Below are 18,859 nucleotides of genomic sequence, written 5' to 3'. Positions count from 1 at the left end.
TTTTAATATTTTATTTATTTATTTATTCATGAGAGACACAGAGAGAGAGAGAGGCAGAGACACAGACACAGGCTCCCATGCGGGGAACCTGACGTGGGACTTGATCCCGGGACCCCAGGATCATGCCCTGGGCTGAAGGCGGCGCTAAACTGCTGAGCCACCCAGGGATCCCAAAAAATTGATTTTTAAATTTTTAAAAAAGAGATTTTATTTATTCATGAGAGACACAGAGAGAAGCAGAGACATAGGCAGAGGAAGAAGCAGGCTCCCTCTGGGGAGCCTGACTCCGGACTTGATCCCAGGACCCTGGGATCTACCCTGAGCCACAGGCAGATGCTCAACCACTGAGCCACCCAGGTGTCCTGAAAGATTGGTTTTTAAAAAGCGCACTTTTTACTAGGGTGAGGGGATGGCTAGAGGGGTTGCTTGTGGTGATCATAGGGAGACACCAGTATTTTATGAACGTGCTTTTTGTTTACACTTTACAACAGTTTAGTAAAATATCCTTATATTAAATATATATAGATAAATTTAAATTTGGAGTGCCCTGGGCACTACCATGATTTTATTTTATCCTTTTTGTTCATATGGTTTTGAGCATTTTCATGATCTTCTGACCTTTCTGCCTATGATGCTTGTATCTGCCCTCCCATTTTGGGTACCAACAAATGAACTGCCCTTCAGGAAACATTCTGCAATTTTCAATCCATGATCTATGGATGGGGTGGGCTTCATTACCCTGTCTCCCCACAAACACACCTTCCCAAGTTGGAAGTCTTTGCCAATCATCAGAACCCATGGCTTTGCTGTCATGATTGGTTCAAGGCAGGCATGTGATCCTATTTGCCTAAAGAGAGGCAATTCTGGAATTTTTGCTTGGACCACTGGAAAGAGAAGCACCCTTTTCACTTGGATGACTGGTTTGAAGGATAACACAGATTTGCAGTGCCAGAGGTCACTACTTGAAGAGAGATGTCCCAAGAGAGTGACCCTACACAGAGAAAAACAGTGCCAAAGTTAGAGAGACAATGAACTCCTGGATCCAGCCATGCCTGAAGCTAAATACTCCTGCATTTTCATTTTTTAAAAAGATTTTATTTATTTATTCGTGAGAGAGAGAGAGAGAAAGGCAGAGACACAGGCAGAAGGAGAAGCAGGCTTCATGCAGGCAGCCCAATGTGGGACTTGATCCCAGGACTCCAGGATCATGCCCTGAGCCAAAAGTAGGCGTTAAACGCTGAGCCACCCAGGGATCCCAGTACTGCGTTTTCATGAGCCAGTAATTCTCTTTTTTTCTGAAGTCGATTTGAGGTTTATTTTCTGTCTCTGGCACTGACTGAGACCACAGCTTCTGGGAGTCAGGTGCAGAGCTGGGCATTCTACAGATACTGTTTCCAGTTCCAGCCATCATCCTGTAAGATTGAAGAGGAAATAGAGACCGAGCAGGAATGGCAGCTGCCTGTACCAAGTTAAGTGCTAGAGCCAGGACTAGACCTCAGGCCTGATGACAGAGCTCAGCTTCCTTTGCTGCACTGAGTTTTGTAAGGTTTAAAGGCTGTTAACACATGTCAGGTGCCTGGCTTATAACAAGTGCTCAAAAATTGCTGGTTACCCTGATCACTTACATATGCCTGCACTAAGCTGGTTTCTGGGCAGAGTAAATAAAAAAGAATTGGTAGGTAGCAGGGGTTATCAGGTCACCAAACCGGGCCATGCCCGCAGAGCAGAGGTGAAGAGCCAGTGCTCGCCCTACTCACCCCCATTCACCCCACACCCAGGCGGTAACTCAATCCGTCCTAAACCCTGGTGATGAGTCAGAGGAAGCTGTGAGCCTGCTTATTGCGCAATTGCCGGACAGGGACCCAAGCCCTCCTCCCGCTCCATTGACCCCCAGCCCTTAGGAAGGCGAGGCTGAAGCGTCTGGTGACCAGGGCAGAACCCAACCCTGCTATTTTTTCTTTTTTCACTCATCAAAGAAAGCTGCTAATGCCAGTGTGGCCCGGGCAGGCTTCTCAGAGCAGCCCATGGCCTCTGTAAATCAGGGTGGATCTCATGATCCCCATCACACTCATGAAAAAAAATCCACCCTCCTCCGGGCAACTCAGGAGGCCCTCATCCCCCTTCCGCCTCCCTGGCCTCTCATTTCAGCCAGTCTGGCCTCCTTGCTGTACCACCTCCAGATCTCTGCACGCCCTGTCGCCTCTGCTGACTGCTTCTGCGTCATTGTGGCACCTTCACAGCTGGCACCTTCTCATCTTTCAGGTCTCTCCTCTGAGATACCCTACTTGAAGGCCTATCTGAAATATGTCCCTGCATGTGTGTCCCATGACCTGGGAACACCCCACTCTCTGAAGGCAGCTGTTTCCAGGGTCCTATCTGCTCCCCTCTAGACCAACTGAGACCAGAAGCTGAAAGTATGTTCACCCTACCCAAACATTCCCAGACTCAGGTTCCCTGTATAATGCACAAAAGACACAGACACACCAGTTGCTTAGTCTTAAGGCTTATTCTCTGGGGCGCCTGGGTGGCTCAGTCAGTTGAATGTCTGTCGTCGTCGGCTCGGATTGTGATCCCAGGGTCCTGGGATTGAGTCCTGTATTAGGCTCCCTGCAGAGCCTGCCTCTGCCTCTGCCTCCCACTCTCTCTCTCATGAATAGATAAAATCTTTTAAAAAAGAAAAAAAAAGGCTTATTCTTTATCCCTTGAGGCTCTGAGCACTTTAAGCCTCTTTTTTTTTTTTAGAAGATTTACTTATTTATATGAGAGAGAGCATGTGTGCATGCACACACAAGTGGAAGGAGGGGCAAAGGGAGAGGGAGGAAAGAATCTCAAGCAGACTCCCTGCTGAGCACAGAGCCTGATGTAGGGCTCAATCTCACAATCCATGAGATCATGATCTGAACCGAAATCATGAGTCAGACACTCAACTAACTGGGCCACCCAGGTGCCCCTAAGCCTCATTTTATACTTGCCTATTCATTCTGTTTTCCTGGGTCCCCAGAACTAATACAAAACCAGGCACAGATGGAGAATTAGGAAGTGTTTGTTAAGTGAATCATTTTTCTGCCTGGAAACTCCTATTCATCCCTCAAAACCCACCTTAAATGCCCCCCCCCCCCACGCTGAAAGCCCATCCTAACCGCTAAGGAGAGCTGTGTTCCTCACTCTAGGGCACACCTGACCCTGGGTCCTCCTCCAGCCAGTCCTGACCCAAAGGGGCTGGGAGTGTCCAATTGTTGAATAGTTTCACTTTAGTTACACAGGACATCCAAGGGTGAGCTAAGTGAATCCTTTTAAGCCACTTCCTGCTGCCTGCAGGATATGGTTTTCTCTCCTTTGCTTCAGAGTTCTGCCTGACTCCATTTGTTCCTGGCCAGCTTCCCCAGCATCATCTCCCACTCTTCCCTTTCTCACGTCCGCCACTCCAGCCTTGCTGCATTCTGCCAAAGGCTGTCTCCCTGCCTAGAATGCCCTTCCTCTGCATCCAGGCCATAGCACTCCTCAGCATTAAGCTTCTAAATACAAGCTTTAAATTAAAACCTAAACTCCTGGGGTGCCTAGCTGGCTTAGTTGGAGGAGCACACAACTCTTGGTCTTGGGGTCGTGGGTTCGAGCCCCACATTGAGTGTAGAGATTACTTAAATAAATCTTTTTCAAAAATGATAAAATAAACCTAAACTCCTGAGCATTCCTGTATGGTCCAGCCCTTACCAATTCTCCACCCATGTGACAATGGGGAAGTGACTTCACCTCTGTGAGCCAGGCTGGCTTGTGTTAAATGTGGATGGTGGTACTCCTCGTTGCAGGCTCTTGGGAAGATTAAATAGATAATGCACGTAAAGCACTTAGCTCAGCGCCTGCTTCCTCGCAAGTATTCAATAACTGTTAGGAAAGAAAACCCTACCTCGAGATGTTAGTTTTCATGCCTTGCTTTTCTACACTGCCTTATATGGAATCTTAGTCAATCCGGGGTACCCACATCGCATAGAGGTGAATTCGGGCCATTGGAGCGGGAAGGCAAAGAGGAAAACCATCCAGACCCTGTCTTTGACTTCCAAACCAGGCCCTCATCAAAGTTTTGAAAGGGAAAGGAAGAGCCAGGTTTGATTATGAAGCAAAAGGGAAGAACCTGAAGGAAGCCAGAAATACCAGGCATGGAACTCACCTTTTACCATTGAACAGGAAGAGGTTAGCTAAGGACCTAGTAGGCCCCTTGTCCCCCCATCCCAGGCTGAGTGTAAGTGAGGGGGGATCAGGGCAGGGCTGCCAAAGCTGAAACTGAGGGGGTAGGGATCCAGAGGATGGCTTTATGGGATGGCAGGACAGGAGCAGCGCCAATAGTCCAGTGCCTCCCTGGCAGCCACCCATGCTGAGGGGATGTCTGGGGTAGGCCTTCCAATGACACCACGGTGCCCTGACACTTGGACTCCCCAACTGAACTCACCACACAGACCCTCTCCCTACAGCCCAAAAGCCCAGGACACTTAAAACCCCAACCTACATAACAAAAAAGAGGACTGGCCACCAGGGGGTAGATTGGCTGTAGGAGCAGTAGAGCAGGCTTTTCTCTTTGGTGACCCAGCATCTGAGTTCCCATCCAAGTCTGGGAAGTTCCCACAAGGTCAAGTAAGCCCCACCGACAAGAGAAGCCTCAAGAACAATGGTACAACTGATCAAACTATGGGCCTCAGTCCCCCTCTTTTCCTGTGTCCTGCCCTTTGCAACACCACTATGTAGGTCTTCTTTCTTAAGTCTGAGGATATGTCCCCAGCCCTGATTCTAGACTTGACCATATCGTTTGCTTTGGCCAAAGGCATATGGGCAGAAAAAACAGCATATGATTTCCAAATCTGGACCCTGGTAGGCTCACGATTCCACTTGTCCTCTGGTACCACTGTAGAACACAAGTTGGCCAGCAGCTAGTCCGAGGAGGATGTAAGACAGGTGGATCTGAGACTCCTGCCTTTTCCACAGCCTTGCACCTGGAAGCAGAGCATGCCCAGCCGAGGGCAGCCTAGAATGAGCACCCTCCAGCCTAGTCACAGGCACATGAAAAACAAACATTCACTCTTGCATGCCATTGAGACATGGAATTGTTTGTTACCCAGCAGTAACAGCTAGTACACTGATATATTCCTTTTCCCCACTCCATGGGCATCTGGTGCATTGACACACAGGATGTGGGCTAGGCCAACAGGATGTTTGCATTCTGGAACAAGTGGTGCAAAGAAGTAGCATTGAGACGGGAACATCTGGTTTTCAGGGGCAGCTATGGCTGAGTGCCAAGGGCAGATGGCAGTGCCAACTGAGGCATCTGGATTCCATGGTAATGGCAGAAGTGTCCTCACCAACCAGTTAGTTCCCTGGCATGATTTCAGCTGATCACCCCAGCTGCCTCGCCCCTTAGTTCCTACTGTTTTCTGAGCCTGATTTTCCAGCCTTCCTGCCACTTCTGTGAGGAAATGAACATTTTTGCCCTTTAAATCAGCCAGAGGCAGTTTCTGTTGCTTGCAATAAAAACCGACTTTTATAAGATGGGCACCCCCCCCAGCATATTACATTTATAATGTAATTTTGAAATCTGAGTTGCAAGTATTAGAATATCTGACTATTAGTATCTTAAGCAACACAGGCATTGTGATTTCTCATTAAAAGGAGTTTGGGGGACTCCTTTTAATGGAGCCTGGATGGCTCAGCAGTTGAGCATCTGCCTTTGGCTCAGATCATGATCCCAGGTCTGGGGATTGAGTCCCACATTGGGCTCCCTGCAGGGGGTCTGCTTCTCCCTCTGCCTATGTCTCTCTCATGAACAAATAAATAAAATCTTAAATAAAAAATAAAATAAAAGTTTGGAGGGGCATCCAGGTAGCTCAGTTGATTAAGCATCTGCCTTTGACTCAGGTCATGATCCCAGGGTCCTGGGATTGAGCCCCGCATTGGGCTCCCTGCTCAGTAGGGAGCCTGCTTCTCCCTCTCCCACTTCCCCTACTTATGTTCTCTGTCAAATAAATAAATAAATAAATAAATAAATAAATAAATAAATAAATAAATTTTTTAAATAAAAGGAGTTTGGAGGTCAGAGGTTCCAGGGTGGGACAGGCAGCCCTGTGATTTCAGGGCCTCCACCTTGGGAGGCGGCATCTCTGCACCTCACTTAACTTGCTCCTCATGGCCACAAGATGGCTGCAGAAGCTCCTGGCATTGTGTCCTCACAGGAAGCAGTAAGGGAGGAAAGGGGGCAATAAGGCCTCTCGGGTGTCCAGAAACCCCCACCCCAGACCTCTTCTTAAAGCTTGCTGGCCAGATCTGGGAAATGTGCCCAGATCAAAAACAACCCCAGCAAAAGGCATTGCCAAGAATGGCTCAGCCAGATCCTAAATTAACCCCTGAGGCTGGGCACACTGCTGCTGGCACCAAATCAGGGCTCTGTTGGTAAGGAGGGAAAAATGGCTGCCAGGATGGCAACTAGCAGGGTCAGCCACAAGATGTAAGCTGGTACCTTGTTGCAGGCAAGAGTGCAGGCAGCATCATGGCCTTCTTGCCCTTGGGGTATGCAGGCAGATGGTACCCACAGCCACTGGAGTGGATGAAGCTCTGCTCCCACCTCCCATCCTAGGACCTCTCATTTGTGTGGTAAACACTTCGACAGTGCCTCCAAGGCCAGGTGCCCCTAATAAAACCTGTGCACCGAGTCTCCACCACAAGAAACAAAATCTCTGGGGCCTGTGAGAACACAGGAGAAGGAGCTACGTTCTCGGAGACAAAGCCAGGGGCAGGTTTCCAAGCTGGCCAGGTCCAGGGCAGATTCCCACCTCACACGGCTCCCCAGAGGCCCCCTTGGCCTCACTTGCTGCGAGGCCCCAGAAGTCACACTTGGCCTGCCTCTAGCGGGCCTGAATCCCACTGTCCCGGGAGACAGTGTTTTCCCACAGCCCAAGCCCAGGTGTGGAGGGAGGCTCCTGCCGGCCGCATCCACAGTCTTGGTGGGGAAGCAGGCCATCTGGAAGCAGACAGGCTTTCCCCAAGCTCAGTCCCTACACGCAGTGGCTGGCCATTCATGGTCCAAGCTGCCCTGGGTGAAGGTGAAAGGAGGAGATGAGGTGACAGGCTCCAGACCCCTTCAGGGTGCTATGCAGAGGGGCCCAGGCTGGTCCAAGGATGAGTGTGAGCATGTTTGTGTGAGCAAGCACGTGAGCATGTCGTTGAGCATGAGCAAAACTATGTGTGACCATGTGAGTGTGCATGTCACAATGCATGAGTGCAGGTGTGCATGTAAGCTTACGCATGTGCGTGCATTTGTGTAAGCATGTGTGTGCAAATGCATGTTCCGCCTTTCTCTGAAGGACACAAACGTTCACAAAGTGAAGATTCAAGCCAGTTTCTGCTAAATTAAAAACAGCTTTTTCGTGTTTAAAGTTTACAATACGAAAAATAATTTTCCTTTCTTCCGGGGGGGGCGGTGAAGAGGGAGGGGCAGGGGGCCCCTGAGAACATTCCATGAACCAGCCCAGACGGTTATGCACAATCGACCCGGTTAGATACGGCAGCGCCCCCCTTCCCTCTGCAGCCCCACCCCCTGCGCCGGCACCCCTGCCAGCTCATTGGGGACAAGATGTTCTGAGGTGTGAGCTGATCTGGGGGGACTTGCAGCTGGCAAAAGATTCTCACTGCCCCCCTGAAGGGGCCGTGCCTCTAGCAGGGAAGGGTTCTTTTTGGGGGAGCTCAGGTCGGGGTGAGGGGTGGTGAAAAGGGACTGGAATGTTCTGGTAAGTCCCCAAGGGCTGCTGCTTTCGTTTCAATGCCCCTGGCAGCACGGGCTCCTTCCTGGTTCCAAACCAAGTTTTTATTTCAACGCTGCCCCCCACCCACACACCCAGCCTTGCTCTGGGGCCCTGATGGCTGCTGCACAGGAGCACCAGCCTGCGAGTGCATTTTGTGGGTGATCTTGGAAGCCTCCCCTCTCAGAAAGCTATCCGTGAAATGCAGGCATTCTCCAACATACAGGCCAGTTCTCAGCGAGGCCAGCCATGAGAGCAGAGGTTGGGGGCAATTCACAGAGCTCTTAGGCCCATATGGAATGGTGATGACTTCATGCTTCCTTTAGGACCTGCCCTGTATTTCCCCCATCATGGCCTCTAGGGAGAGGGGCTCCCCAGATCCCCAATTTCACATCCCAGTACTGAGCAGATGGAGACAACCTGCCAAGAGCTGGGGGCTGTCTGGTGGCAGGGGGCCAAGCCACCAGGCTCATGGAAGAACCTGGAGAGAGTCTCTCCAAAGGCCACCCAGCCCAGGGCAGATTTGCCCTCTGTCTTCCAGGCACTCAGTAGAAGTTCTGGCCACAATTCCCACTGCCCCTACCCCTGAGCCAGAGGCCAGCCTTCCTTCCAGCTCCTCTGCAATACTGGAAAAGGGCAAAGAGGGGAGAGAAGCCCCTAACTACACCGAGGACATGAAGAATCTGTGACCCATCAGGCCCCACAAGCTCAGTACTGGGCCTGCTCCATCTTTTCACCGTAACATTTTTATTAAATGAAGGAAAACATTAGGAGATGACATCTGCTAAGATATGAGGTTAATTCTTTACACGGTGAGTGGGTCACAGAGACACAACATCAATCGTCCATTAGCAGCAGAAGAGACACTTTAAGTTGCCCCAAGGGTACAAATCCCATTTATAAGACAGCAATGCCGGTGTCTTAAAAAAAAGCAAAACAGAACCAAAAAAAAAAAAAAAAAAAACAGCTTTAGAGGTTTGACACCAAAACAAATGTGGCCAGAGATGCCACAAAGCCCTTGAAAGGAAGAGGACACACCACCCACCCGGCTTGCCTTGCTGACTGGGCATAGGCCGGTGGTATGACAACCTGAACACGGGACAAGGCAGGAGTAGATGGCTGGAAAAAGGGAGAGAAATAGAAATTATTAGACTTGTGGAAAGCAGACACACTGTGAGTTCTAAAGCAGGTGTGCCCCTTGAACCAGGGGGTGAGGACGGGAACGGGAGCATCTCGGCTCGCTCCTCATCAAGGCCCCAGGAGATGCCCAGCGCCAGGTGGAAGGAAGGCCAACTTTAAGGACCATCTCTGAGAGCTGGCTTCTAGAAGTGAACAACCGAACACACCAAAGGTACAGGACCCAGGACAGGCGTGAAGACAAGTGCAAGACTCTCCTCCAAGCCCACCCTCACACCCAAGCAGCCCAGGCTTACTTGAGACAGAAACATGCCCACCCTCGAGGTCAACTCTGAGCTGGGTTTTTCCCTGCCAACTCATCGGCTCCTAGAGGTCCATGTGTTACAGAGTTTGGGGTGGTGTTTATTGTAAAAAAAAATATATGACATGAGAAACTTGGGAAGGGGGCAGGGTGCAAACCATGAATTTGGGGATCAATGTTCATGAGTTCACATCCAAATGTCTGAAACTGCTGAGCTAGAGGAGGAAAGAAGTGGGACAAAGCCACACAACACCTCAAAGGAGACCCCGATTCCCTCCATGAGTGGGGATGTGGGACAGGTGAGGAAACCTCCCTTCCTTAGATGTGAATCTGCTGCCATGACATGTCAGCCTCACCACTGGCAGGCTTTCTCAGAGGGCACAAAGCCAGGATCTGCTCTAGGAAGGAAGGAGAGACCCCAGGAGGGGGCCTTATCAACACAGTGGGCCCCAAGATGTCAGCCCATGGACCGGGACAGGGGGTGTTCTGTGGTTTGTGGCCCCAGTGTGCACTCAACACAGCCCTCACAGCGATAGCATGAGGCCGGGCCAGGCCCCAGTGGTCCCAGGAGCTACCTCCTGGTCCCCGACCGGGGCAGCAGGACAGGGGCACAGGCAATGCCTGCAAAAGACTCTGGGAAGTGTAGGTCACGCTCCCACTCGTCCGTCTCTGTGTTGTATACTTGCACAATGCCCGTCACGTTGTTGAGGCGCCAGTTGTAGCCCCCCACGATGTAGATCTTCCTGTCCAGTAGGCAGCAGCCGGCCTCTGACTGGCCAGCCCGCATGGGGCTCACACTGGTCCACTGGTCTGTTTCGGGCACGTAGTACTCCACTGCCAGCACGTCAAAGCAGCGGTCGACGTGATCCATACGGCCACCCAGGGCATAGATGCGGCCGCCAGCACCCACCATGGCGTGAAGTACACGGGGCTCGCTCATGGGTGCCTTGAACTCCCACTGGTCAGCGGCAGGGTCATAGCAGTGCAGCGCCTTCTTGTCTTCCACAGAGATGCCATAGCCACCTGAAATGTAGAGGCGGCCCCCCTCTGAGGCACCCGCGTGGCCCCAGGTGCGGCGCTTCAGAGAGCAGGCATAGCCCCACTCATTGCGCCGTGGGCAGTACCTCTCAACTGAGGCCAGGCTGCCGGCCCGGTTGCGGCCACCTGTGGCATACACCATGCCACACAGCACGTTCAACTGGAACTGGATACGGCTCTCCTGCATGGCCTGCAGGCGCAGCCAGCGGTTCAGGTGGGGGTCATAGCGGTAGCAGGCGTCCACAGCACCCTCACCACTGCGGTACTGCAGGTGCTGGCCCCCGGCCACGTACACAAAGTTGTCTAGCACAGCCACGCACGTGTGGCTGCAGCCCACCTCCATCTCTGTGAGCTCCCGGAAGTGGCGGGCACCTGGCTCAGGCAGCTGGTACACCTTACTGCTGACAGAGCGGTCGCTGTCAGTATAGGGTGTGCCACCAAAGGCGACCAGGGAGGGCACATCCGAGCGCACGACTGTGCGTGGGGATTGCATCTCGTGCTGCCGGAAGGGCAGCACCTGGTAGTTGAAGGCCTCCAGCAGGTACTGGCGGCACAGCACGTCCTCCACCATGATGTCCAGCGTCTGCACGCTGTCCACCAAGTCTGACGACCGCATGAGCGGGAAGCGGATGTGGCAGAGCACATGGCTGGCCCGTGGCCGCCGGGCTGGGTCGTGCTGCAGCCAGCGGACTGCGGCCCGGAACAGATCGATCTCGGCACAGCTCTGCAGCCGATTGCTCTGCAGGAAAAAGACGAGGCGCTCCAGTGGCAGGTGCAGGAAGTCCTCCTCCTCTGCAATCTGCAGGAAGTGCTCAAAGGTGAAGGCATCCACGGACTCCTTGAGCGAGGCCAGGCTAAAGGTGGTGGCCATGTGGCCGATGTTCAGGCAGGTCTCTACGCTCATGGCAGCCTTAAGGAACTCCTCGCACAGCTCCACCACAGGAAGCATCTGCAGGAACACAGCCGCACCCAGCACATCCTGCACACAGTCCAGGTCCAGCGTCACCTCGGCACTATAGGCAAAGTCGATGATGTGCCTCAGGCCACGGGCTGACACACCCTTCAGCTCGATGACATCCTGGCTCGCCTCCCTCATGCCACCCGTGAACATGGCCCTGAAGTTTGGAAACACAACATGTGGGCTCAGGGTTGCCAAGGGGCCTCAAGGCCACCCAGGAATAGCCTGGCCCCTAGATGCCATAGCAGGGCACAGCCAACCAGGGGAAAGAGGCCAGATGCTCATTAAAGACATGCAAAAAAGAAAAGAAAGATTTTTAATCCACCCAAGTCATGTGTCTTCCTACAAACAGCAACTCCCCACTCTGTCCCTCCATGTGGGACCACGCCCAGCCTACCTAGAGGTGTGGAGTGCTGGGACCCAGTTGGCTCAGTGGGAGGGGATGGGGTGGGGATGCTGCTCATGGTGGGGGCAGGTACACAGGTGGGCAGGAAAAGGCCAAACCTTGGTTTGGGCCATGAGACAGGTGCCAGCCCCACCGTGGCACCCAGCCCTGTAAGACCACACACACAGCAGGCACCCCAAGAATACTGTGCACCATGGTTCTCAGTGCCCAGCCCCTCACCAGCTGGCACACATGGGCAGATGGCTCCACCTTCCCCAGGCTGAGTCTCAGTCCTGTCACACACAGCGGTGGGGAGGGAGTAAGGGTCCCCAGGTCAGAGCATCCACTAGGAGGCCCTGCCAAAGTCGCCATCATCTCCAGAGAGAGGCCCAGACAGTCAGGAAAGCCCCCCAAGAATGGCCCACAGGAGCCCTAGACTACTGTGAGACAGCCCCCCCCACCCTTGAGTGACACCAGCTGTCAGCCTTTCTGTCCTGCTCTGGGAAGTGGCGCTCATGTGAGCACCAGTCAAAGAAATTGGACGTGGGTCACAGTACTCCATGGCCTTTGGGAAGCCCCCATCAGGAAGAGGGGCAAGAACCCAAGCACCTTCTGGGAGTTCATAAGAGGTTCCTCTCATGGGGCAAGTGCACATTGTGACAGCTGACCAAGGAGAAGGAACTTCCCTCATCCATTCATTCATCCAACAGATACCTGTCCGCCAGTCAGACAGGTGATCTGGGCTCAGGTCCCGGAGTGGGGACAGCTGTGCTTGGTGCTCTTGTGGGGCCACCAACTAACAACTCCCCAACACTCTGAGCAGCACCCCCATGGAGCCTTCTAGGAGCAGAGCTCGGGGAGCCCCCTTCTTGTCCCCATGAGTCCCATCAGCCCATCGAAGGCAGAGGCAGCCACAGCGACGGGAGGGAGCTTTGCCTTTTAAGGCCTCGCCGGCTGCAGTGCCAGCGCAGAGGAGCCTTTAAAGGGCATTTCTGGCTGGGCCGGCCCACCCGTCCCCAAATCCAGAATAAAAATAGAAACGGCGCCCCAGATGGCTTGGCTGCTCTGGCTCCCCAGAACAGCCTTGTTGAGCCTGGGGGGCGGGCAGCTGAGGGGCGCACCGGGCAAGCCATCCCAGCCTCGCCACTCTAGCCTCAAGGACCATGCAGCCTTCAGAACACACCTAGGCTGGGGCTCTATGAGACAGTCTATACGTGCACTTCAGCTACCACTGGCAACATGGGGCCAGAGAACCACCCTAGGACAGCACCCCAGCTTTCTGTGGCAGAGTCACAGCCTGGCAGGAAGAATTGGCCAGTTGGTCACTGAGGAAATGAGGGATACTGTCCTTAGCCTGTGACAGCCCCCAACTGGTGAGAATGGCCCTAGCCCTGCTCCAAGGGGCCCTCACTTCCCCCACACAACCCAACACAGGGAAGATTTTAGCAAAGGGCTCTCACGGCAGACTGACCAGTACACCCAGGAAGGCCTCACCTATCATGAGGGGACTACAACACAGCCTGGCACACTTGGGGACCCCCCCATCTAGATGTCAGTCCTATTCCTCAGCCTGAGTACAGGAACCTAGGAAGGCAGAGATTTGTCTCTGCTGGACCCCCAAAGTCAAGCACAGTGCCTGGTACACACAGGTGTCAAATAAAGACAGAATGAAAACAAGGCCAAGCCCTGGCACTCTCCCAGGGCAGAAACTGCTAACTGGGTGCCCATGGGCCACCTCTATCCCCCAGGCATGTTCTGCTCGCCTGCACAACATCCCCTAAAAGTTTGAGAAAGTTATAAACCTAGAAAAAGTTTGAAGTTTACTGAATGTGTGGCCAATATCACCTACTTTCCCTCAGAGCCATCCTGGCTGGCTGGCTGGCTAGCTGGCTGACACAGAGATCACTTCCTCTTAGTTGGGTGGATACTCTCTGGCCTGTCCCCCGAGACCTGTGCTCACCTGAAGTAGTCGCTGCAGGCGGCCAGGACCACTTTATGTGCATGGAAGGTCTCTCTGTTGATGGTGAGTACAACGTCCAGGAGCTGGCCCTGGGCACGGAGGGCAGCCAGGCCCTGCAGGAGGCTGGTGCTATGGCTGGGCGCTGAGAAGGTGCACTTGAGAGCTCCATTTTTGTCAGCCATGCTGCAGGAGAGCAGAGGTGGGGGCTGAGCTCAGACCCTTAGGTCTGTCTAGTCTCTGCCCAGTGACACTGGGCTGGCTCGGCTGGGTTCTGAAGCTGCCCCAGGCGCATGCATAATCACCAGAACTAGCACTGGAGAAGCAAAAACAAAACCTGGGTCCCAATAGCATCTGCCACCTACCCACCAACTGGCTCTTGGCAAAGGACACTGACTCTCCAGCTTCCATATGCCACCTGTGAAAGGGGCAGAGTTTCTCCTAGGACCTGAGGAGGTTCTAATGCCCATTTTGTTTTTTAACTGAGATACGATTCACATAACATTGAAGTCGCCATTTTAAAGGGAACAATTCAGTGACATTTAGTACATACACAACACCGTGCAACCATCACCTCCAGCTAGTTTCAGAACATCTTAATCGCCCCAAAATGAGACCCTATCCCTATCAGCAGTCACTTCTCATCCCCTCTTGGCAGCCACTACTCTGTTTTCTGTCTCTGGATTTGGCTCTTCTGGACACTTCGTGTAAATGGAATCACACACTACATGGCCTTTTGTGTCAGGCTTCTCTCGCTCAGCATGTTTTTGAGGTTCATCTATGTTGTAGCATGAATCAATGCTTTATTCCTTTTCATGTATGAGTGATATTCCATTGTGTGGACAGACCTCAATTTCTTGATCCCTTCATCCATCTGTAGACATTTGGGTTCCTTCCACCCCTCCCCTTAAACTTTATTTATTTATTTATTTTTTCATTCTAAATGAAATCTCTCAGTCTCCTGAGTGCTCACTTTGTAGTGCAGGACTCTCCATGTTACATCATTGTTTCCCATGCCCTAGCAAGCTGTCCCAGAGGGCAAACCTCTTCTCTCCCCTGCAGAGGGTGGGGGTGGGGATTAGGGTGCTGGCACAGAGCCCCAGCACAGGTATGGAAGAGGGACCTACAGCTTCCAAGGCAGCTCTGGTCCCCAGGGTCAGGAGTGTCACACCCAGGAGAGGCCAGCCTTCTTGGAGGTCCAGCTCCTCTGACACCTGCCCCGTGAGCTCCGTGCCCAACACCCCAGGGGAGAGCAGCCACATGACTATAAAGTCATTTTCCAAAGAATTTGGCTCTGGACTATAGTTGGTGACTGCCCAGCCCAGAGGAAAGGCCCACTGGTCCTACTTTCCAGGGATAGAGTCACAGTGAGTGGCTTGTCCATAGTCCCAGAGCTATAAAGCAACACAACAAGATTTGAACCCAGGCCCAGAATGTGCCAGGGTGGGTGGGATCTCCCTGTCTATCACAGCCAATGAAGCAGGCAAGAAGTACAGCACAGCAAATTGTGGGAAAGCCATAAAGCCAAGAGTATCCACCCTAAGAGGATGAGTTTGCCTGTCGGGGTAGTTCAATGAGGGGATGGAGACAACTTAAACAGAGATTGCTGCACCTCAAAATAAGGGTTCAGGAGGCAAAGTTCATCTTGGGACAAACAATAAAGTTAAAAAAAAAAAAAAAAGAGGTGGAAATAACCCAAATGTCCACCAGAGGATAAATGGGTAAACACAGTGTGGTCATCCACACAATGGAATAGTACTCAGTCATAAAAAGGAATGAAGCTGATTCATGCTACAATGTGAATGAACCTCAAAAACATCACACTGAGTGAAAGAAGCCAGTCACGCAAGGTCATAAATTGTATGGTTCCTTTTATATGTAACGTCTCGAACAAGCAAACTCATGGAGACAGAAGGCAGATCCATGGCTGCCAGGCTGGGGGAGAGGGTGGGGCATGACAGCTCATGGGCACAGGGTCTCATTTTAGGGTGAGGGAAATGTTCCGGAACTAGATAGAGGAAATGTTTGCACAACACTGTAAATGCACTAAATGCCACTGAATTGTTCACTCTAAAATGGTAGATTTTATGTTATGTGAATTTCACATCAAATTAAAATAAATAAAACTAAACAAAAGGATATCTGAAAAAAACAAAAACAACAACAAAAAAAAGGATATCTGAGCTTTCTTAGGTCCTGCATAAAACCCTGCTGTGGCAACCAGCACCCTCATAGTATATGAGGATTTCTGTGGTTCATTCCCCCTCGCCTTGCTCACCCCTACATTCCCTCCCCTCTAGCACCACTGGCCCCTCTGCTGTTTCATCTTGGAAAATTTGTTTAAAATATTAAAGAATGAGTGGTGTGGTTCACTTCACCACCACCCTGAACACAACAGAAGGGAACAATGCCATCACTGCTAAGATCAGGCCCCTGTGGGGTCAAGAACCCCCACCAGGACTCTTGCACCCCATGCCTCACCCACCCCAGGCCAAGGCCTCTGCTCTCTCCCCACGGCCTCCAGCTTTCTGGAACTTACTTTCCCATTTCTGGGACTGAAGCCTGCCCACAAATGAAGGCCAGGAATGTGGGTACTGGTCTTTCCAAGAAAGCAGAAGAAAGAAGGCTCCTCAGCCCCCACTGTCCAGCAGCAATCAAAACAATACTGGGGATAAAAGAGCTGATGCTAAGCACAGGGCATACTGTCAGCACTCAATCAATATAGCTGCTGCCAAATGGAGGTCCCTGACCTGGCACAGGCCCCCAGCTTCAGTGGCCCTACCAAGAAAGCCTCAGGAAAGGGGGGCAACCAACCAAGGGGCAGAGGGGCTGTAGGGCCCTGAGGTGATGACCACAGGCCTGTAAGGTATTCAGGGTCCTAAAGGTCTGGGATCTGGTGTGTATGTTGGGGTGGGGGGAACATGTGACATGCCATAGGGGACACAGGACAGTGAGGGGGACACGGGGCAGTGAGGGGGGATACGGGACACAGCAAGGGGGACATGGTCTACACTTAGCAAAAAGCTTCCCATCCCTGGGAGGCTGCAGCACATGCTTCAGAACTCAGCACCATGCTCATCTGGGCTGGTAATGCTGGGATGCTGGTGGTGCCAGTGGTCAGACCCTGGGTTTGCCAAGGAAGTTTGGCATGCAACCTCCCTAAAGACCACTGAGAGAGGGAAGGAAAGAGTCTCAGAAAGACTCCAAGTCTCCAGTTTGGTCTGGTTGCCTCTCCCTCCCAGGTGGAGGGGATACCCACCTCACAAGCCTCCTTTCCCCTCCTACATTGTTACATCCAGCCCATCGTGGCTCACCAGGCCACTGCTGGGAGTTCAAGCCTCTGCTCTTCCAGTTTCCCACAATGGACCCGAGTTCTGCAGACCACAAAGAGAATGTCATTGGTTCATGGACGCTTGGGCTTCACAGTGTGCTCATCCTCTGGTAAGCACTGCCCACCAGTGTACAGCCCCCACCGGGACATCTCCAGACAGGGACCCACTGTGTCCTCTCAACAACACCTCCTAACAGGCCTCCAGACCTCTTAAGATAAGGCCACATGCCAGATGAGCCTCTAAGGCTCCTTGTGGTACTCAGGTCGGAGCCCCCGTCTCCCTACCCTCCTCTCACGTCACTGGCATTGTCAGCCCCTGGCCCCTTTCCCATAGGTGGGAACACACAGAGTGAACAAGATGGAGAGGCCTTGCCTTCACTGGGTGCACAGTCTGGGGAATGGAGTCCCAGAGTGGTTGAATCATCCAGACTCAGCTTCGCATTGCAGCTCTGCGTGTCCCACAGCTGGGGAGGAGATAAGAGCCTGGTGCAGAAATGTGCAGAGGCCAGAAAGCTGGAGTGTCCCCAGCCTTGCCACCCCCACAGCCTCTCCCTTGGAGCAGAGGGATTAGCTACATCCTGGGTGCTGGTCTCAAAGGCCTGGCTTCCCCAAAAGGCCTGCCCTGAGAAACCCACCCTCTCCCCGCAGCCCTGCCTGGGGCCCTACCTGCACCCAAACAACACAGGGAGCCACCTTCCCCCACACCACAGGCCTCTCCTGCCTGGGGCCAGGCACTCTACTTCTCTGCAGAACACACTGCCCTGGAGGCCAGGGACAGCTGGTGTGAGCCCTCAGGGCCTCTCTCTCAGGGACCGGGAGTGGAGAGAAGGTGCATCTATCTCAAACTTCATGTGTGTGTGAATAACCAAGGATGAAATCAAGACCCAGACTCACAGTCAGCAAGTGTGGGCAGCACTGGGGATGGCAGTGCCACTTTCCAGACCCCACTCAGCATTGCAGATGCTGTGGGGTATAAGAAGGCGACACACATACAGCATTACATACGGCATCAACATGCTACCCTCATTACCAGGATCCCTTGGAGTCACACAAATCCAGGGCCTGGCCCTAAGCAGAGTGTTTCAAGGTTGGTCCAGGACCCAAAGGTGGGGAGATGCAGCTCAGTGAGTGAGATACATTCCTCCAGGAAGCCTCCCATGGCCACACCATGGCCCTTACCTCACCAGGCTCCATCTGGCTACTGGTGTGAGAGGTAGAGGGCAGGATTCTGACCCCTGCTCTGCCATCCACCAGCTCTATGGCTTATGCACATACCCTGATCCTTGGGGTCTTCACTTTCTTGGCTATCAAATAGGGCAGGCAGAAACATGGCTGTCATAGGGCTGTCATGAGGCTCCCTTCATCCCCATCACCTTCCAATAAATGAGGGGCTACAGCTACTTCCTTCAGCTACCCTTTGGGCTGAGGATGTGGCAAGGTCCAGTGAGGAGGCACATCCTGCCACCACCCATACAAGCCACCCACATGCCCCTGAATGGTGCCAAGTGCTTAGAAACTTGAAGCTTAGAACCACTCACAAAGCACTGGCACATGGCAAGTGCCTCTCTATGGACACCTTGTCTCAAAGATTTTGTACATGTGTGCCCCTTCCCCTACCTTTGCCATTTTGCTTTTGGCTGGCTTCATTTTTTTCTTAGAAATTTCTGGTTGATTATGAAGCAGGACTTCATGTGCTTCCTCTAAGCTCCAGGGATTGGCATGCACATGCATGCTTCCACCAAAAGAAAGATTTCATACTTGGGGCAACTTCATCCTAGAGCTCATTAGTCCCTGGACATATATCTATGGTCCTCCATATATAAAGAGCACCAACAAGTCAATAGAAAGCCAGCAATCTCACAGAAGGATGCACAAAGGATGTAGGCTGATGGTTCATAGGAAAGGAAGCACACTGGGCTAGAGAGACCCAAGAGTCAGCATGGCTCACAATAAAAGAAGTACACTCAGCAAGGG

The 18,859-nt window shown here is 52.4% G+C and overlaps 1 protein-coding gene across 3 annotated transcripts in view; it reads right to left on the bottom strand.

Moving 5' to 3' along the window:
* Nucleotides 1-6,933: 6,933 nt before the first annotated feature.
* Nucleotides 6,934-18,859, bottom strand: part of KLHL26 (kelch like family member 26) — a 29,558-nt gene continuing 17,632 nt past the window's right edge. Inside the window, exons 2-4 of one of the 3 annotated variants that reach the window (XM_041764541.1) lie at nt 16,814-16,928; nt 13,558-13,740; nt 6,934-11,369 (exon numbers count right to left, since the gene is read on the bottom strand). In XM_041764541.1, coding sequence (XP_041620475.1) covers nt 9,788-11,369; nt 13,558-13,739 — 1,764 coding nt within the window. In that variant the 5' untranslated portion in view covers nt 13,740; nt 16,814-16,928 and the 3' untranslated portion in view covers nt 6,934-9,787. The remainder of the gene's footprint in view (nt 11,370-13,557; nt 13,741-16,813; nt 16,929-18,859) is intronic. The other 2 variants (XM_041764540.1, XM_041764542.1) reach the window with 2 other exon arrangements.

The sequence above is a fragment of the Vulpes lagopus genome, chromosome 7 (genome assembly GCF_018345385.1).
Source record: "Vulpes lagopus strain Blue_001 chromosome 7, ASM1834538v1, whole genome shotgun sequence".
In the NCBI taxonomy this organism is placed as follows: Eukaryota; Metazoa; Chordata; class Mammalia; order Carnivora; family Canidae; genus Vulpes; species Vulpes lagopus.
This window is presented reverse-complemented; position numbering and strand designations above follow the sequence as displayed.